This window comes from Anopheles moucheti, unplaced genomic scaffold (genome assembly GCF_943734755.1).
Source record: "Anopheles moucheti unplaced genomic scaffold, idAnoMoucSN_F20_07 scaffold_34_ctg1, whole genome shotgun sequence".
In the NCBI taxonomy this organism is placed as follows: Eukaryota; Metazoa; Arthropoda; class Insecta; order Diptera; family Culicidae; genus Anopheles; species Anopheles moucheti.
The window spans coordinates 413234-434788 of record NW_026453623.1 but is presented as its reverse complement, the minus strand read 5'-3'; the positions used below and the strand labels follow the sequence as shown (position 1 = coordinate 434788).

Sequence of the window (21555 nt, the reverse complement as noted above, 5' to 3'; positions counted from 1 at the left end):
CCAAGACGTCCAAAACAGCGAGCCTGGTCGCTGATCGTCGTTGCAATCCGTTCGACGTGCGTATCAGCGCTTCTCTGACGCGCCCGTCTTTCCCTGGCAGGACTTTCTCCACTCTTCCTCTAGTCCACTGATCTCTCGTCGTGTTTCCCACTACCAAGACGACATCTCCTACCTTCAAGTCTCTAACCTCTTCAAACCATTTACTTCGTTTTGTTATGACCGGTATGTACTCTTTCAACCATCTTTGCCAAAGCTGATCTGTCACGTATTGTGCTAGCTTCCAACTATTCCTTAGGGTTGCTCCTTTTTCTACCTGTCGCGTTAAGCTTTGCTTTGCGCCGCTTGAGTTACCTAGTAGGAAGTGGTTGGGTGTTAGGGATTCCTGATCTGGTGATTCTAATGGGATATATGTTAGTGGTCTAGAGTTTATCATCGCTTCTGCCTGTAACAATATCGTCTCTAATGTCTCATCGTCCGGTTTGCGAGGCGTATCTATAAGGGTACCGATCGCGGTTTTTACCGATCTCACTAATCTCTCCCATGCTCCTCCCATGTGTGGCGTCGCTGGTGGTATGAAATTCCAACTCGTAGATGAACTTGTGAACGCAACTGCAAGTGCATCCTCTATCTCCGTCATCAGTTCTTTACTCGCTCCTTGGAAACAGGTCGCATTGTCGGTCCAGAACTCCTGCGGCGTTCCTCTACGAGCGATGAAACGTTTTACAGCCATTACGCAGGACACGGTGCTTAGTGAGTGTACCACTTCCAAATGTACAGCCCTCAATGTTAGGCACGTGAAAAGGGCTATCCATCGCTTCGCATTGGCTCGTCCTACCTTTACCAATACTGGTCCGAAATAGTCCAACCCAGTGTATGTGAATGGCCTAGTAAAAGCGGCAAGGCGCATTTTTGGTAACGGTGCCATCGGGGGTGGTCGTGGGACAGCCTTCATCACTTTGCAGTAAGCGCATGCTTTAGCCACCCTTCCTACCACTGCTCGGAGGTTGGGTATATCGAAGCGTTGTCGTATCTCGTTCACTACTGTTTCCCCATTTGCGTGCCGATACTTCTGATGGTACCAACCTACAATAAGGAGTGTGACATGGTTATGCTTGGGGAGTAGGGTGGGATACTTAGCTTCAAATTTTGTATGTATTGAGGCACCGACTCGTCCTCGCATCCGTAAGATCCCATCTCGGTCCATGAAAGGCCATTTTTTGTAGATTGGACTAGCCTTTGAGACGACGTTGTGTCGTCCGTCTGGGTCCCCTTGCGTTTTGCTTAACACTGCCGCTTCGTCGGGAAAAGCTTCGCGCTGCGCTATTTTCCATAATACATGTTCGGCCTTCCTAAGCTCTTCTTGTTTGATCGTTCCGAGTGACAACTGCTCACCGTTGGATTTGCGTTTCAGATTGTGTATATATCGGAGAACGTACGCGCTTGATCTTAGCAGCTTTCTCCAGGTGCTGAATCGTGTCGGGTCGATCGGATGCCCTACTTGACTGATATGCATGTGTATCACACGGGCGTTCTCATCTGTGTCGGAAATCGAGCGTTTTGGTGGCCACTGGTCTTCGGGTTCGTGTAGGAAGGGCGGGCCATGGAACCATGAGTTATCCATCGTCACTTCAGGTCCGGTGTTCCACTTTGTAGCTAGATCGGCAACATTCTGCTTAGATGGTACCCATCTCCAGTCTTGTGGATCTGTTGTTGTTAAGATTTCACCCACCCGCACTGACACAAACTGCTGGTATCGCCGAGGGTTTGACGATTTTATCCACGCCAAGCAAACGCCGGCATCGCTCCACAAGTACTGCTGTTTGATCTTGAACGAATGATGTTCTTTTATTATTGTCGCCATTCGACAACCGAGGACAGCAGCTTTCAGTTCGAGTTTAGGGATGGAAATCGTTTTGAGTGGGGCGACCTTGGTTTTTCCTCCTATGAGTCCTACTTGGATCACTCCCTTTGTCTCGACGCGGAAGTATGCTACAGCGGAATACGCTGTCTCACTGGCGTCGACGAACACATGCAACTGCAGAGTTTCGAGGCAGTTTGGGTGCGGTGATTTGAAGTAGCACCTCGGTACATGTATTCCATCTAAACGAGGAAATAGGTCGGTCCACTCTCGCCATCGCTTGTACAGATCCGCTGGTATTTCTTCATCCCATCCGATGCCTTTCATCCAGATCTCCTGGATGAGTATCTTCCCGTGCACTAGGAAGAAGGATATAAGTCCCATAGGGTCAAACAAACTCATAACTACCTTCAACACTTCACGCTTCGTAGGAACATGTTCCTCGCGAATTATGTGTCGGATATTCTCGTTGGTCGCGAATGAGAATACGAACACATCTTCTTCTATCTTCCATTTCATCCCCAATACGGACCCTGTGTCTTCTCCTCGTTCTATCATCAGATTCTTGGTAGTTTCTTCTGCTGGGTCTCCTACACTCTTAAGTACATCCGATGAGTTCGAAAGGAAACGTCGTACCGTGAATCCTCCCTTCGAATGCACAAGTTTAACTTCTTTCACGACCTCTATAGCTTCTTCAACCGTCGTGAAACTCTGCAGGTAATCATCCACATAATGGTTTCTAATGATTGCTTCGGTGGCTCGTGGAAATTCTTTTGCATGCTCCATGGCGTTCTTATTCTTTACGTACTGCGCCGAGGCCGGAGAACATGCCGAACCGAATGTTGCCACGTCCATCACGTATACTTCGACGGGATCGCCTGGCTTCTTGCGGTAAACAAAGCGTTGTGATTGGCGATCAGGATCACGAATCCTGATTTGATGAAACATCTCCATTATGTCTCCGGCGACAGCTACCGGGTGTTGGCGGAAATGGCTTAGCACTTGCGGGAGCGGTGTGAGCAGATCGGGTCCCTTAAGCATTCTCGAGTTGAACGACACTCCTGCGACCTTTGCTGCTGCATCCCAGATTAGTCTAATCTTATTTGGCTTTTTCGGATTGTGTACAACTCCCAGCGGTAAATACCAAATTCTTCCAGCTTCAACACAGGACAGTTCTTCTAGGGTGGCCTTGTGCGCATAACCTTTAGCTTCGTAGTCGGCGATGGTTTCACGAACTTTCGCTTCCAACTTTGGCATCTGTATAAATTTCCTCTCCAACGACTCCATACGCTTAACTGCCATAGGGTAGCTATCGGGAAAGTTAGGGCAGTCTGTATTCCACAGTAGACCCGTCTCGAAATGATTTCCGGGTCCTACTCTGCGCGTCGTTTCTTCTAACAATCGTTTTGAACGTTTTTCCTCTTCCGAATCAAGGATCCCACGAGGAATCGAAGTCCCGAAATCTTCCATCGTGAAGTAGTCTCGCAGCTGCTCATTTAGCGCAAAGTCACTATCCGTAGCGGGCGCTACATGAAAATTGACAATAGGTGTCTGCGCTGTACCACCTCCGTTTCCTCCATATATTGACCAACCCAGGCGGCACATAGCCGCAATCGGTTCCGTTGAACGTCCTTCGCGAAGTTTTAATGGCACACCCAGTCGAATGTTATCTAGCCCGATTAAAAGTTGAGGTTGCACGCTTTCGTAGTTTGTAATGGGTAACCCTGTTAGATGGGGAAATCGTCTTTTAAGCACTCCATAGTTCAGCGTCTGCGACGGTAGTAAGAGACTGCTAACCGTCCGCACGTTTTCTAATCTGAATTTGGAGGTTTTATCTTCACCAGAGATTTGCAGTTGTACTCTTTCGGAGTTTGGTTCAGATCGCGTCACTTGCCCCGTCCATTGAAGCGTTAGCGGGGATTTCGATCCGTAAGCATTCAACTCTCTGGCGATCGATTCGTCGATTAGGGAGAACGACGATCCTTCATCTACGAAGGCATAAATGGTTTTAGCTCTGTCTTTATGATACAGGGTAACAGGCAATATTCTAAAGATAGGACTTACAGGGTATGCATCGTTGATGTGTGTAGCACAGACGTTTACTGCCGTTTGGGGTGTCGACGGAGAATGGAGCAGTTTATGATGCCTTAATCGACATTCATCCACCCCGCAGCCCTGCCATGATTTGCACGGCCACTTGCCGTGATTGTTTAGGCACGTTTTGCATAGTGATTTCTCTTTTACAACTCGCCACCGTTGATCTATGCCTGCTGCCTTAAACTGGTCACATTCGTATACGCGATGTCCGTTGCGCAAGCATACTGCACACACTTTCTCACGTTGCGCATTCGGTGAGCGGGAAGATGATGCTGGCCTCTCGGGATATGTGTCATACGTTGGGACGTGTGCATTTAACGCTGCCGTACTTTTTCTCCCTTTTTCCCCGATCCGGCTTATTTCAGTCAGATCATTTGTTACGTCACACGCGCGCCTCGCCAGTTGAGAAACGTATATGCTGAACCCTTCTAAGCCATCAACTGCTCTCTCGTCCTTAAAAGCAGCCCAGTTCAGCTTCAACTCTCCGGGCAATTTTTCCTCGAGCTCTTCCAACAACGTTGGATTATTTAAATGGGTGTGTAGTTTTGCGGCTTTCATATGATCAGTTAGCGCCTTCACCGATAACCCAAACTCTATTACGGTTCTCATTCTATCTGGCCGCGGAGGTGGAGTTTTGCGTATTTTGTTTAGTAGTGAGCGTATTAGCAAACTGGGTTTTCCATACACCATCCTTAGAGTTTCTAGCACTTCGGGCACGTTTTCTTTCAACGTAAGTTGGCCTTTAACTAGTTCGAGAGCGTTTCCCCTTAAACTTCGTTGCAGTCTAATCAGGTTTTCTGCTTGACTAAACCCGCAGGTTTTCGTCGACTCTTCAAACATGCTAATAAAAATGGGCCAATCTTCTGGGTTGCCGTTGAAATGTGGTACATCCTTGCCAAGCACTTGGCGAGCGGCAACCTGTCGTCGCGATGGTGCGTCATACACTTCCTCTTCTTGTCTCGAACCAACCATCTCTTTCTCTCTTTTTGTAGCGCTTGATGTCGCGATGGGTTTAACGCTTGAAACTGTAGAGCCGGAGCTGTAAGGAATATCCTTATTCGGCATCGATTTTGCTCCAGTCATTCCTTTGCTCTCGTTTAACCAGCACATAATTTTCTCACTGTAGCTACATTCTGAGCCCATGCGGCTAGTGCGCGAGGCTTGCAGCATCAGTTCGCGCTTTTTCTCTAGCGCCTCACGGAGCACGCTTTGCTCCAGCACTCTCATTTCTTCTTCACTTTTCAATTCTCTCTCCCGAAGGATGCTTTCCTCTTCGGCTAATTTTTTCTTCTCATCTAGCCGTCTTGCTAGTTCCGCGTTCTCGCGAAGCTTCATTTCTCTCTTCTCTTCGATCTCACGCACTCGTAAGCGCCTCTCGTCTTCCACTAATTTAAGCTGCTCTTCCATGTTCACCGAGAGGCACGTCGACGCTACGCTCATCGGAGCGATTTTTGCTCCTCTCTTCGCTGTCGATGTCGTTGATCCCTTCCTTGATCTCAGCGAAGGTTTCAATCCGATCGTTGCTTCCCGATCATCCCGGAATTTTGCGGCCGTGGCTTCTTGCTTATTCTTGCATTTAGTGCATACATACCGAAATGCAGGATCGTTGAAATCTTCCGACGTCAGTCCTGTACATTCTGCATGTTCTATTTTTGTGCAAAGACAGCATTGCACCATCGTGGCTTCAGCATCTCCTGGTCGGTTGCACAGCTGACACTTCTTCGTAGCGTCCATCGCTTCCACTGTAGAAGTTCTTCCAGAAGAAATTTCAGAGGAAATTTCTGAGGAAATTTCAGAAGTTTGTTGCGGAGGTTTTTCGATAACCGTCACTTTTTATTTGGCCCGTTTCTACTCTCAGAGGCTTGTAGACGGACGGATTTGCGGACGGTTCTGAAACTACATTACCAATTAACCATTTGTTCTAATCCTAGAACCGTCCACTTACTTTCGTCTCCTTTCTGTGTTTCCCTGTTCACTGGTCACTTTCTACGTTGAATATTCTTCACTGCTACTTTTGTACTGACCCTACACGCTTCCTAGCTGCCTACTCGCGTGCCAATTGCGCGCCGTTCATCGTCGGGTCCTGCCGAAGCGCGCCGTTACTTTACCGACAGGGGTGTCGAACGCTTTCGTCGCAACACCTCGTTTAGGTAAAAAGGCAATAGTGATAAATAACGAGATGAAGTTTCTATCGCATTCTAATTCTTCCATCTCATTTGCACTTAAAAACTTTCAAGACACATTGTTACTATAAAAGCAGGAAATTTTGTTAAATAAACTCACTTGTATTTACAACTTTACCGTGATTGGTGCTTATTCGAGTCGCTGTGTTTGCCATCGAATTGGAAAAAGGTCTGCTGGGGAACTGATTCTGCTTGCCAGGATAGAAGCCTACTCGCTCGACCCAAACGATTTGATCGCTTTCACTTCTACCTGAGATTTACGCGAGAGTCTCTCCTGGGTGATCATACCTTCGCGTGATCATCCAACAAACGGCGGAACCGTGTTCCAATTTGTTCCCGTCAGTAACAAATGGTGGCTCCAGAGAGGAGATTATTATAACTCGCGTGTGTATAAAATCTCTTCGAACGAACTTACGTTCTGGTGTGCTGTCGCCCAAAGAACAGCAAGGTGCAAATCCGTGTGATAAGTGATTGTGACGAGTGCAAGTTTTAAAAGGCTACTGGCTAAAGTGAAGTTTAAATATCTACGGACAAAAGAGTTGCGCGCCTTTTAAACCAAGTGTCTAAAGTTCATTAGCCAGCGGACCTAGTGAGCCAGGAACTCGTGAAAGTGCCGGTGAAACCCGCGGACCGAGAAGGGGACGAGGAGTATCGCTGGGACAACGATAATCCAGTACCGGAAGCACCGCCAGTTGAAGAAAACAACGTCGAGGAGCAGTTAGTCGTCGACGAGGAGTACTTCGAGGAGTACTTCAAATGAAACAGAGGACAACGACGAACGCATCCCAGCCAGTGCATCAAAGGAATCACCAAAAATCCGAGAGTCAGTAAGTGAAATATCCTATTATAAGCACGGCAAGGAAATCTTAGATTCGTCCGAAATGCCTTATAAATTCGTAAACAATACGAAAGGCAGTTGTCGCCTATGCACAGCGGAAGATACCGCTTTGGCATCAATGATCGCATGTTCCGAATGCGATCGATGGTTTCATTTAACGTGTATCAAGTTGACACGTCAGCCTGGGCCAGAGGAAGTCTGGCTATGTGGCGAATGCCAACAGATTAAGTATGAACTTAATAGGCAAAAGGATGAGCTCAGAAAATTAGCCGAAAGAGACGCTAAAAATACAGAAGAGCTCAAGGCCTTAAAGGAAGGCCAAATGGACCTCAGTGAGGTTAGTTCCATGAGGGAACAAACGTTAGAAGAATTGGTTTCGAAGTTGCTGGTAAGTCAGCAACAGCAAATGAAAGAGTTTGCTAAATTGTTAGCAAACAACGGTGGTGAATCCACCCAAATGGGGATCTTGGTCAAGAGACAAGCCCTAATGCAATTGCCAAAATTTGATGGCAAATCCAGGCAATGGACAACCTTTAAAAAAACCTTTGAAGACACAACCCGAGAAGGGGAGTTTTCTAATATAGAAAACTTAAATCGTCTTAAGTTGGTTTTACACGGAGCAGCTTATAAGACTGTTCAACAGTTGATGATGGAAGCAGAGAATGTTCCGGAGATAATTAAACGTTTAGATGAAACGTATGGAAGACCTAACATGGTAAACATGGAGCTGTTAAATCTCCAAAAAATACGTAAGGATTCCAAAAATGTAGTCTCGGAGATAGTAAGTGCTTTAGAAAACATCATTTCAAATGTAAAATTGATGGGGTTACCAGAGTATTTGAATGATCACAGATTAGCGATAGATCTATCGGCTAAGTTACCGCACTACATTCAGAGGGATAGAGCAAAGTTCATATCATCCGCAACCTCAAAGATGGATGTTCAGAACCTTGACGAGTTATGTCAATGGCTCAAATCCTATGCTAAAATGACGGACGTGATGAATACAATGGCAGGCAACACATCAAAGGAAAATGTCCATGTGCATGAGCAGGGCTCAACGGATAAGCAAGCCACGAAAAAAGGAAAGAAACCAATGAGATCTTCTAACAAAGGATGTCTGATCTGTAATAAACCGCATGCGACGATAAGGTGCTTTGCATTGCTAAAAAAGGTTCCGTCAGAAAGATTGAAACTTGTTATAGAAAAACAACTATGCTACGGATGTTTGAGTTCCAATGAACATAGCTTAAGAGAATGCAAAGGTGCCAAAACATGCGGAATAGATGGGTGTACGGATAAACATAAGAGAATGTTGCATCAAAAACAAGTTGAAACTATTCAAACAGTACAGATGAATAACCACAACAGTGTGGCAACAACTTGGATAACCCATTTTCAGACATTGCCGGTAAGGTTGATAAATGGTAATAAGTCAGTAAATGCTTACGCATTTTTGGACTCGGGATCTTCCGTAACATTAATTGAGGCGGATGTCGCTAAACAATTAGATCTGAAGGGGCCCGTAATACCACTTCAACTTACGTGGGCACAAGGGATCAAATCCATGCAGGATACCAGCCAAAAGGTCCAGATGACCATCAAGGGTGCAACCAAAGAAAGTTTTCCTTTAGATGATGTAAGAACGATTAGGGAGATGAATTTACCGCTCCAATCGATGCAGTACGATGAAATTACTGCCAAATATCCTCACTTGAAGGGACTGCCAATTCAAAACTTTAATGCAGTTCGTCCTTCATTATTAATTGGGATAAATAACAATCATCTATTAATTGGAACTAAGCACAGAATTGGCAAACCTGGAGGACCAGTTGCAATGAAAACCAAATTAGGCTGGATAGTCTTCAGCAAATTGCATTGCGAAGAAACTGTAGTTGATCATACAATGGTCGTCCAAGAAGAGGACGCCATCAGAGGAATGATGAAGAAATATTTCTCTGTAGAAGACTTCGGTGTAAAACCAGTTGCACGGCTACCAGAGTCAGAAGATGACAAGCGTGCAAAGGCCATCTTGCAGAATACGTTAAAATTCAAAGATGGGAGGTACGAAGTCGGTCTTTTATGGGAAAAAGACAATCATATATTTCCATGGAGTTTGGATAACGCCATGACAAGATTGAAAAGTTTGGAGAACAAACTAAACAAAGACCCAGCCTTAAAGCAATGGGCGATGGAAACCTTCGAGAGCTACGTAACAAAAGGTTACGTAAGAAAACTAGAAGCATGGGAGATCATAAAAGATGCTTCTCCATTATTCTATCTACCTCATTTTATAGTAATCAATAAGAATAAAAACCCACCTAAACCACGGTTGGTTTTTGACGCAGCAGCTAAGGTGAAGGGACAATCGCTTAACTGTGCGTTACTATCTGGTCCCGATGCTACAACATCCTTGTTTGGAATTCTAGTAAGATTCCGTGAAGGAAAGTATGCGATCTGTGGTGACATTAAGGAAATGTTTCACCAAGTTAGAATTCAAAAAGAGGACCAGAATGCGCAACGTTTTATTTGGCGGGATTGCCAAAATCGATATCCTGATAATTACGTCATGCAAGTAATGACGTTTGGATCAACTTGTTCACCTTCATGCGCACAAGCCGCCAAGAACACAAACTCCGAACGTTTACAAAATAAATATCCTCTCGCTTTAACTCCTATTAAAAGTCAACATTACGTTGACGATTGTGACGACAGTTTCAACTCATTGAACGATCCTATTAAAACTGTCGATCAAGTAATAAGGGCTCATGATGAGGGAGGATTTTGTATTACGAAATTTTGCTCCAATTGCGATGAGTTAATTGCATCTTAACCCAAAGACAGGGTAGATCCTGATGCAATAAGAATGCTAGATGAAAAGGATGGTGATGCATCCAAAATATTAGGAATTTATTGGAATACGGCGAGGGATGAGATAGGATTCAAGTCAAGATTGGACGTCCTACCAAAGGATGTTTCAAGTAAAATGAGACCACCAACAAAACGTGAAGTATTGTCGTATATATTGAGCTTTTTTGATCCCTTGGGATTAATTTCTCATATAACAATACATAGAAAGATCCTGATGCAGGCACTCCATAAGGAAACTAGCGGATGGGATACCCCTATATCACAAAGGTTGTTGGAACAATGGGACTCTTACCTTGAAAATGTAAAACTTGCCAACCAGATCCGTATTCCAAGATGGATCCTAAACACTGCTGGCTCTGAAATAGAGTTGCATGTATTTGTTGATGCATCTGACAAGACCTTTTCAGCAGTAATTTACTCCAGAAGTAAAAATTCCGTTAACTGTCCACATGTGCAACTTATTGTAGCAAAGGCTAGAGTTGCGCCAATTAAATTGTTATCGATTCCTCGATTGGAATTGCAAGCGGCATTATTGGGTGTACGCCTTGCAGATACAGTAAGAAATGAGACACGGCTAACAGTAACTAGATCATTTTTCTGGAGTGATTCGAAAACTGTGTTGAGTTGGATAAACTCAACACACCGCAAATATAAGCAGTTTGTGGCTCATCGCATTGGAGAGATATTAGATACAACAACCGTGGACCAATGGAGATGGGTACCGTCTGGATAGAATCCAGCGGATGAGGCAACAAAGAAGGTTCCGGGATTGTCATTATGGCTGAAGGGTCCAGATTTCCTGTATAAGCTAGAAAAGGTTTGGCCGCAATCCACAATTGGAGAAACAAACGAAGAGACTAACTTCGTGAACATGTTTCAGCAAAAGGATGATTATATTCAGGAAACAAAATTTTCACAGTGGTGGAAATTGATAAAACGAATTTGCATAATGATGAAGATCATTGAATTTGGCCTGAAACGCAAAACTTTTAAAAAGGCTTATACAAATGCAGATCGAGTACGGGCCGAAAATATCCTTTACAGGAAAGCCCAAATGGACAAATATCCAGATGAGATTGAGGATCTCAAAAGGAATAAAGAATTGACAAAGATAGGACCGTTGTCAGAGCTTGCACCCATATTGGATGAATATGCGGTAATGCGATTCTGGAGTAGGTTGGAATATACCTAGCGACTGCCAAAACCGGCAAGAGTATCGGTCATACTACCGAAAGATCACCACATCACGCACTTAATTATTCAATGATATCATGAATTATACCATCACCAATCCCATCGAATAGTTCTATCGACACTACAACAACGGTATTATATAGTTGGTCTTAACACAGCATTCAGATACGTCAAGGCGAGGTGCCAGCATTGTAAAAATGCCAAGGCTAAACCTACACCACCAATAATGGCACCACTACCTATTTGCCGAACGGATGCATATGTTTATCCGTTCACACATACGGGTGTCGATTATTTGGTCCCTTTGACGTAGCAGTTAAACGATCAGTCGAAAAACGCTGGGGCGTCATATTTACGTGTATGACGACGCGTGCAAGCCATATAGAAATGGCGGAAAAATTGGATACCGACTCTTTCTTAGTCTGCTTTATGAACTTCCAAGCTAGAAGAGGTGTAGTGTCGCAAGTGTACAGCGACAATGGAACAAATTTCGTCGGGGCGAATAACGAGTTAAAGGAGTTAATAAAAAAAAATAAACTCCGTGATGGAAGGAGGCGAAGCGATGAAACTTAACATCGCCTGGCATTTCAACCTACCGGTAGCGCCGCACTTCGGTGGATCTTGGGAAAGGCTGATTCGGATAATAAAGTCCAACCTAAAGGAAATGATACAATGCAGGCCAAATCACCCACCTAATTCCGAAACATTACGAGCAGCGTTAATACACGCGGAATTTATCCTGAACTCACGACCGTTAACGCATATACCGCTTAATCACGAGGATGATGAAGCACTAACGCCATTCCATATTTTGATAGGAAGAGCGGGAAATTATTCGGTACCCACAGAGTTTCAGACGCATCCAATGGAACGAAAACATTGGCGTCTAGCGGTGCATTACGCCAAGGAGTTTTGGCGTAAGTGGAGAAAGGAATACCTTCCGATAATTGCTAAAAGACCAAAGTGGAACCGATATACCGAACCACTAAAGGTGGATGATATTGTCGTCATAACAGATACCACCAACAAATTTGGCGCATTGTTAAAGGGTCGAGTAATAGAGGTACAACCAGGGATGGTGAAATACGATCCGCAACAATAAAGACTTCGCAAGGGACATATCGTCGCCCAGTTACTGGAATAGCGGTATTGGACGTTTATAATAAACAAAAACCAATAGGAAGCGAAGCAAAAGGAATCCAAGGGTCTGATGATGATCAGACCAACAAGGATCAAGTTGAGGTAAAAGAAGACCAACAGAACTTCATAGGCCTCATGAAAGAATGCCAACAAACGGAAAATTTCAATGCTCAACACAAAAAGGGTGTAAAGCAAAAGAAGAGAAAAAATTGTTCGAAATATTCAAGGCATCTTCAGAAAGACACAACGGATGTTGGTGCAATAACAAGTGAAGATGAGCCCGTACCAAGGAAGCGTACGAGCAAAAAAGGGTTTAAATTGAATATATGTAATACGCTATTAATCATTCTTCTTCTATTTTCAGTTCAAGCATTCGGGAAAACGATTAATGGGTTAATCACATATGATTGTGCGAATGACAATGTCAATATTACAAGCTATTCACTGATGAAGGTAGCCTCTTGCATACCCCCAACTGAAAACGTAACCACAGTAGAAACAAAAATTCAGGTATTACAACGTAGTCCGAAAACATTAACACATGTGCGCCAGTGTAAAGTAATAATTAAACGCTCGATAAAACACTGCGGGGCTTGGTCTCACACTTCTGAATATGAACAAGGATTCGCGTACATAGTAAAAGAGTTTACTCCAGATGAATGTAGGCACGCTCAAGTGGTAGGCGAAATTTTACTCTCTGATACTTATAAGGTTAGGGAATTACGTCGCAATCATACTACAAGGGGTCAAGCATTAATCATCGGCAGCGTCACGGGCTCATCGTGCGAGGGAGGTGTCTACTCAACACCATCTTATACGTGGACGAAGGCGCTGGTATACTACGAGTACGAGATCAGCATGTACGACTACGTGACGACAGCGAACTTCGAGGAAGACCAAGTGACACTTCGAAGTAGTATCGTGTGCCCGTACAGTGTTGGTTGGTGTTTGGACACGGAATACGGCTATCTCACCTGGGATTTAGATCAACAAAAGCGCTGTGAAAGGACCGACTTTGAGATCATCTACGAAGGTACGGTCAATAAGACGTTTAACGGCAACAAGGGCGATCGCATAAACGCCGTTTACACCTTGATCACACACGAACAGATGTTTTCAATAAGGGCGCGTGATGTAAAACAGATCTGCGGTTTCGACAGTTTCGATACAGATCACCCGAGGATCTTTATCCTTGAGTCAAACGGGTATTAATCGCTTTTTAAGCGCAAGGCGGTAAATGAGAAGAACTTGGATCTCTTCACATATTTCAACTCCAAAATTACACTGGTTGAAAACTACCTTGAGCAGAAACTGAATGATGTATACACCGCGGTGATGACGGAGATATGCAAGGTTGACAAGGCATTGATGGAAACGAAGTTGACTTTAGCACGCATTAATCCAACCGAATTCGTTTCCAATTTGATACGGCGACCGGGGCACACAGCGATAGTCGCCGCAGAGGTGTTGTATATTCTTGAATGCAAACCAGTTTTCGTCACCTACCGAAGAGAGGACGAATGTTATCAAGAAATACCAGTGCAATACAACAACCGATCAGTTTTCATGGCACCGGTAACGAGAATGTTGCAGCTCCGAGGAACGCAAATAGATTGCACTCCGCTACTACCGGCTAAGTTCAACATCGGAGGAAGATGGTACACGACGGATCAGAAATTAAGGGAAACCACACCGCCACAAGAACTAACGACGGACGTCGTGATGAGTTGGTCATACACACCCTTGCCGAGTCTAATGGAAAGTGGCGTATATGATTACGAGAATCTGCAGCGAATGAAGGACATGGTGTACGAGCAGAGTGACAAACGAATCGCTTCATCAGTCGTACACAGGATGATATCCGGCCAGCATCCAAATCTACAAGGTTTCTCTTTCGAGCCGCTCGTCTCCGAAAACATCATTCAAAACGCCTTTCATAAGTATTGGTCAAAACTACTATCATGGTCAACATGGCTGGGCAACGTAACGTCTACATGTTAACGCGAGCTCTTAAATTCATCGTCGACACCATAATACACGGCAGAATTTTGTACGATATCTACGGAATCGGATGGCAGCTTTTGGCTTCGTTTTGGGACTCGTTGACAAATTTGCTGTCGCATCGCAACCACATGAAGAGGGGTCAGCATACACACGTTCCATCGACAACAGCTCCCGAGCTTGATCATCAGGACGTCGAAGTACGTTCACATCGTCTTCCAAACACCAAAACCAAGCAGTATCCCGACTTACGCGAAGAAATGGTTAGTCTTCAGGTTCAACGTAATGGCTTCGGATCATAAGGTTCTACAAGCATCAGCCCATTCTTCAGGTCATATCGCAGAAACAAAAGTAATAAGATCGATACGAAGCCGCCAATCGATGCTCATCAACACGACCGTTCTACGCAGAAGAAGGCAATGGCAAACCAACGACGAGCATTTATACCCTCCGTAGCAGCACAGTCTCAACGCGATGTTTCAATGGAGTGTCTGGTGTGCAAGGTTAATCACCCTATATCGAAATGCGATAAATTCAAAACCTTACCAACAACAGAGCGTCAGAGGATCGTCAGAGAGGGATTGTTGTGTTTTAAGTGCCTCGGCAAACACCATCAAGCCAGATTCTGCAAGTCAAGGGTGAATTGTGAAATGTGTAAGAGACGACATCATACGTTAGTGTGCAACAGTGAAAAGGAGCAAGAAGTGGCCAAAGTGAACACACATATTACCGCCATTTCTCATACTGCAGTAGGCCCTAAGAAGATGATTTGGCTTTCGACAGCCCAGGTCTTAGTATACAACGGTGAAGGTAGCGAAGTGCCGGCTAGAGCATTGTTGGATCAAGGGTCTCAGTCCAATTTTATAAGCGAGAGATTGGTACAGCAGTTAAGGTTGAAAAAACGTAGAATCCATAAACCGCTATCCGGGATAGGACATATGTCCCTGAAGGCAGAAAATATTGTGACGGCAACTATTAAGTCGCGAGTGTCGGAGTTTGTTGTCTCTATTGACTGGTTGGTCCTGAGCAAGATAACTGCCAATTTTCCGGCTCAGAAAAGGAGAACGGGGTATTGGAACATCCCCAAAGAAGTGGAATTAGCGGATACACTGTTCTACGAAAGCGAGCGGATTGATTTGTTGATCGGAGCGGAGTTGTTCGCTGAGCTCCTTCAACAAGGACAACTAAGATTAGCTCCTCAGTTACCCACGTTGCTAGAAACAAGACTTGGATGGATAGTGATCGGCAAAGAAGAATGTATGCAGGAAGATTCGAATGATGAGCTTGTATGTTCTTGTGTGAATGAAGAGGACCTCGGAGTTTTGATGGAAAGATTGGCAAGTTTTGAGGCAGTTCCTGAAGAGCGCGTTTGTAGTATCCAAGATGAAGAGTGCGAAGCTTTGTATCTGAAAACCACGCATCGCAACGAAGAAGGCAGATACGTAGTAGAGCTTCCGAAGGTTTCGAATTTTGAATCGATGCTTGGAGATTCACGATCAACCGCGTTAAGGCGTTTTAAAGCAATTGAACGGCGTTTAGAAGGAGATTCCAAGCTTGAGGCCGCATATAAGGAGTTTATGACGGAATATGAAGGATTAGGACACATGACAAGAGTGTCTACGTATGATGAAGCCGTCGCTGTAGATGATGGGCCACATTTCTACTTACCTCACCATGCTGTATGGAAGGCAGATAGCACGACCACTAAGTGTCGAGTCGTATTTGATGCGTCGTGCAAGAGCAGCAGTGGGTACAGTTTAAACGACATTTTGTTAACCGGGCCGCGGTTGCAAGATGATCTCGAGTTGATTTTGCTGCGTTTTCGTTTCTGGCCTGTGGCGGTGGTGGCTGATGCTGAGAAAATGTACCGCTTAGTATTGGTGTCGGAGAAGGATAAAGAACTACAACGAATCTTATGGAGAGAGAACGCCTCAGAACCTATTTCGGTATATCGATTAAATACAGTCACGTATGGAACTGCTTGCGCTCCGTTTTTGGCCATACGTACGCTGAGGAAGGTTTTCGAAGATGAAGGAAAGAGGTTTCCTAATGCAATGAGGTGCTGTAATGACTTCTATGTAGACGATCTGCTGTCGGGTGCAGATACCAAGGAACAAGCAAGTAAAGTGGTAGAAGAGTTGAGTAATCTTCTAAATGCGGGAGGTCTGTGCCTTCGTAAGTGGGCCTCCAATGAACCAGAAGTGCTTGCTAACATACCACAACAACATATCGCAAAGGCCGTGCATCACGAGTTGGCGATTGAATCTAACAGTTCGATATCAACGTTGGGATTGTTGTGGACACCTACGGTAGACAGCCTGCAAGTTCAAGTACGGGTACCAGACAAGGAAGTATGTACACAACGAGAAGTTTTAGCTAGTATAGCAAGGATTTACGATCCTCTAGGCTTCCTTGATCCGGTGAAGATGAGGGCCAAACTCTACATGCAGCACATTTGGAGGTTTAAGGATAAACAAGGAAAACCGTGGAATTGGGATACTAAGCTGCCAACAGAATTGCTCGCGGAATGGCAAACGTATTGGTCACAGTTGCCATTACTGGCTGGAGTGAAGTTTCCGAGAACAATCATAGCCATCGACGCTAGTAAAATTGAATGCCATATATTTTGCGATGCATCGGAGAAAGGTTACGGGGCTTGCGTTTACATCCGTAGCTATTCATCACCAAATGAAGCGACAGTGAGGTTAGCGGTTTCGAAATCGAAGGTGGCACCGTTGGCACAAAGGTTAACCATAGCGAGACTAGAACTATGCGCAGCACTCCTTGGCAGCAAGTTGATTGAGTTAATCAAACGAGCGTTACCTGTATTAGTATCAACTACGTTGTGGACAGATTCAATGACGGTTTGGCACTGGATAAGCTCGTCACATAATGATTGGAAAACGTTCGTGGCGAACTGTGTATCGAAGATCCAGAAGCTCACAGAAGGTTGCCAATGGAGACACGTTCCAGGGAAGGAGAATCCCGCTGATTTGGTGTCTAGAGGTGTTGATCCACAAGTTTTCATCGAGGCTCAGTTATGGTGGTCGGGGCCATCATGGCTTTCTCTATCAGAAGACAGTTGGCCAGAGGTTCCAAGTAAGGCCAGACTGATTCCTATGACGGGTGAAGAACGAGCAAAGGTGATAGTAGTGTCTTCGACGAACGCGGAAGAAAGTTTTGGTGATCGTGTGTTTTCGCGATATTCAGCGTATACGAAACTTCGCAGAGTGTTTGGATATTGTTTGCGATACTTGAATGCCTTACAAAGGCGTACGAAGGCACCAGAAGCAACAGAGGAGCTCACGACATATTTAAGCACCGTGGAGCTGAGGAAGGCGGAAGTAGCAATATGTCGACTGGCACAAAGGGAGAGATTCAGCGATGAATCGAAAAAGCTGCACCAAAAGGGATTGATCCCACGTTCTTCGGCATTATGGGCGTGTAATCCTTATGTGGACGAAGACGGATTGATTCGTGTGAATGGGAGGCTGAAAAATGCAAAGCTGGATATGGCAATAAAGTACCCTATTGTCATACCGAAGGATCATCCGTTGGCAAGAATGTTAGCAACACACTACCACCTCAGCTTGTTACATGCAGGGCCACAATTGATGCTGACATCGTTGTGGCAACGGTTTTGGGTGTTAGGCGCAAGAACAATGGTCCGGCGAGTTCATCGGCAGTGTGTACAATGCTTTAAGTGTAAACCGAGAACGATTGTACAATCCATGGGAGATCTTCCTACATCGCGAGTGACGGAAGCGCGACCGTTCTCAGTAGCTGGCGTGGATTACTGCGGGCCAGTTTATATAAAGGGGAATTCACGAAAGGCAAGTCCTACGAAGGCTTATGTTGCCGTCTTCGTTTGTTTCGTCACACGTGCTGTTCATTTAGAACTGGTATCAAACCTCAGCACTGCTGCATTTATCGCTGCGTTACGGAGATTTGTATCCAGAAGGGGTCTTGTAGCTGAACTTCATTCGGACAACGGGACTAACTTTAGGGGAGCAGCCAATGATCTAAAATCCCTGTTTGATTTGCTTAAGTCATCTGCATTTCAGGAACAGGTACATTCTTGGAGCACCGAACAAGGCTTGACATGGAAGTTTATACCGCCGGGTGCACCTCACTTCGGAGGCTTGTGGGAAGCGGCGGTCCGGTCTATGAAGCATCATCTGCGACGAGTGCTTGGAGACAATTCCGTCTCCTATGAGGATATGACCACGCTTCTGACGCAGATTGAGGCGTGCTTGAATTCCCGTCCGATCACACCGATGTCAAATGACCCTTCGGATCTGGAAGCGTTGACGCCAGGTCATTTCCTAACCGGGACGAGTTTGCAGCAAGTTCCGGATGTGGACATACGAAATATTCCCGAGAATCGTTTAAATCACTGGAGAGCAACACAACAACGATTGCAACACTTCTGGGAACGATGGCGTGTGGAGTATTTGCAACAACTACGGTCGAGAAATAAATGGAAGGGTCTGGTTACGAAAATTCAACCTGGGATGATGGTTATCATACGCGATGATAATGTTCCACCGAATAGCTGGCCGTTAGCGAGAATCACGGAGATTCATCCAGGGAAAGATGGAATTGTAAGAGTAGCCACGTTACGCACGGCTAACTCAGATAAAGTCAAGAGGCCAGTAGCTAAATTATGTATACTTCTTTTTGAAGATGTTGAAGAAGACAATGCGAACGAATAGAGAGGAATTGAAAAAGATAGTTTTTTTTTTAATTGTTAAAAAGGGTAATTTTAAGGTGGTCGGGATGTTCGCGCCTATGCGTAGGCTATCCGCATTACGTACATTTGGTAATTGGGTTGCAAGTTCGTGATATAGTATTAGTATTAGTATGTAAGGCACAATTGTAATTACGGCACCTGAAATACAGAAGTCTAAGTCGAACCATCAAGCGAATTACACGCAATTTTGTTAGCTATCGAAACAGTCGGCATACAACAGACATCCGTTGGGAGGGAGAGATCTGACGCAATCCGAAATGAAAAGTGAAAACAGTAAAGGACTCAGGACGCTACCCTGAGGAACCCCAGACTTGCCAAATAACGGGTCGGAGAGAACACCATTAACCCTTGCCCTGTATGAACGGTCCTTCAGGAAGGAACAGAACCAGAGGAGAAGTGGACCACCGAAACCCATGCGTTCGAGCTTCGCTAGGAGCAGCCTATGGGACAAGCAATCGAAAGCAGCTTTGAAGTCTGTGTAAATGACATCGACCTGTCTATCGGCAATCATGTGCGGGAACAGGTCGAGCATCAAAGACCTAAGATTCGACAGGGTGGAGCGTCTAGGCATGAAACCATGCTGGGAAGAAGGGATAAGCGGGTAGACAACAGGAAAGATTAAGGAGTGGATAACAGTCTCGAGGACTTTAGACGTAGCACATAGAAGTACGGCATCCTCTCTTGAAGATTGGAATCAGGAAGGCTGACTTCCAAAGCAAGGGGAAAACTCCCGAACGAACCCTAGTAAAAAGGCGCGTTAATACGGGAGCAAACGCCTCCTTGGAGTCAATCAGCACTGATGAGGGAATGCCGTCCGGGCCGGGAGAGAAGGAGCGCTTCAGCTGGGTGAGTGCGGTTAGAACTAGGGGTTCTTCGATAGTGACGGAGTTCAGGTTGATGGCGTCATAAGGAACGCCCGTAAGCCCCGACGAGAGGGACGCGGATGAGCTAGCTGGGTCTACGAACTGATCTTCAAAGTGATGCGCAAACAAGTTACTAATTGCCAGGGGAGAGAATATAGAGCGGTCGCCCATGGTCATCGTAGAGGGGATACCACAGTTGCCACGGCGACCATTAGCATAACGCCAGAAGGATTTAGGGTTGGAATGTAATTGGGATTGGATGCGCGCGATATGAGTGCGTAGACGGAACCTGTTGTAGCTGCGGTGAGCAGAAGATGCGTATTTGAGCACGCGCAAGTGGTAACGGGAGCGGTGCAAACGATAAGCACGACGCGCTCGTTTAAAGTCCGTCTTGAGTGCACGTAGGTGAGCGTCAGACCACAATGGTTTAGGAGGAGGGATACGAAACGGACAACAGATGGAGAGGAAAGACAAGACAACAGACGTAAAATTGGCAACAGCCTCGTCGATCGTAGGACTAGACTCCAGTCATGTGTGTTGATCAGTCGGACGAATTTTGCTCGGTCAAGCTTCCTGAAGTTCAGCGCACGTGAAGTGCCGGGGAGGGAGGGCCTCTCTAAAGCAACCGGAACGACTTTGATAGTCATCTCGATGGCAGGATGGTGGGCATCTTTATCAACCAGCGGCAGTGGAGCCCGGCAAACAGGACCACATTCCAGTGCCACAGCCGAGTTTCCAAGTATCAAGTCTAATTGACGACCATGCTCGTTAGATATTCCTGACAACTGTTGTAGGTTATTGAAATGTAAACCGTCGATAAATTCCGTATCACGCTGCCTGAAACAAGAAGGGGGAAATTGATTTGAATCAGGTTGTTCATTGTGCCACGAGATGGTTGGCATATTAAAGTCGCCAAAGATAATTATCCTGTCCGCAGGAGTCATACGCTCCAGTACAATGCCAATGCTGTCGTGTAATGCTTCGATGACAGACGAGGATGTACTGCTGTAAGGCGGGATGTAGATGGCACCTAAGTATAAGTGCCAATTTCGCTGATCAATGCGCACCCACACCGATTCTAAGGACGCGCATGGCGAGGAGAGCGGTGTGACGGCCAGCTGCGAAGGGCATGCGATAAGCACCCCGCCTCCGCGTGAACGGGTACTATTTTGGCTATTGTGATCGCAACGATAGGTAAATAAAGTATCGTCGAATAGCAGTGATGAGGGAATAGACTCATCCAACCAGGTTTCGGATAGAACGCAAATGTTGTAATCGGACTCCATGAAAGCATGTCGAAAATCGTCGAGCTTCGTACGGAGACCGCGGACGTTCTGATAGTAAACATTCGCATTAAATATTGTCGTGTTATTATGTGCGAAAGAACTGCTCGAGAGTTTGTTGATGCGGGCTGCGAATCAATACTCTTTGACGCTTGCTCGGTCGGGCAGAGGGTGCTAGCGACGAGCGAGGCGAGGTATTGCTATTGACGATAGTAGCATTAAGAGCAGAACCCGGGGACGATGGTGATAATGAGTTACCATGAAGCAGTGTGCGGTTGAAGCATGGCGTATCCCTACGATGCGGTTGGTTACTGATGAGAGGACCCGCAGATGCTAGGGTAGGAGTGTTGCTGTACCCCAGCGGTCGTCTGCTAGGCTCCGGCCGAGTGACGGGAACGAATTCACGCACACGTACACCCACCGGCCACGTCTCAGGCGAGAGAGCGATCGCGCGACAAGCTTCAGGGATGCGTA

At 45.6% G+C, this 21555-nt stretch overlaps 1 protein-coding gene across 1 annotated transcript; it reads right to left on the bottom strand.

Annotated features, from left to right (window-relative positions):
* Positions 1-974: 974 nt before the first annotated feature.
* On the bottom strand, positions 975-5362 carry LOC128309230 (uncharacterized). The gene is made up of 3 exons (XM_053045608.1): positions 4641-5362; positions 1437-3872; positions 975-1083 (listed from the first exon to the last, which is right to left on the bottom strand). The coding sequence occupies exons 1-3, from the start codon at positions 5360-5362 to the stop codon at positions 975-977; spliced, it is 3267 nt and encodes a 1088-aa protein (XP_052901568.1).
* Between the last annotated feature and the right edge of the window lie 16193 nt (positions 5363-21555).

What these genes read in the sequence shown, in the direction of transcription:
- LOC128309230 (XM_053045608.1), bottom strand. Translation starts at nt 5,362, where the DNA reads ATGGAAGAGCAGCTTAAATTAGTGGAAGACGAGAGGCGCTTACGAGTG. An exon ending in CTAGAAACTCTAAGGATGGT is followed by an intron (nt 3,873 to 4,640) that starts GTATGGAAAACC and finishes TCATAAAGACAG; the next exon opens with AGCTAAAACCATTTATGCCT. An exon ending in AAGCTGCTAAGATCAAGCGC is followed by an intron (nt 1,084 to 1,436) that starts GTACGTTCTCCG and finishes TCCTTATTGTAG; the next exon opens with GTTGGTACCATCAGAAGTAT.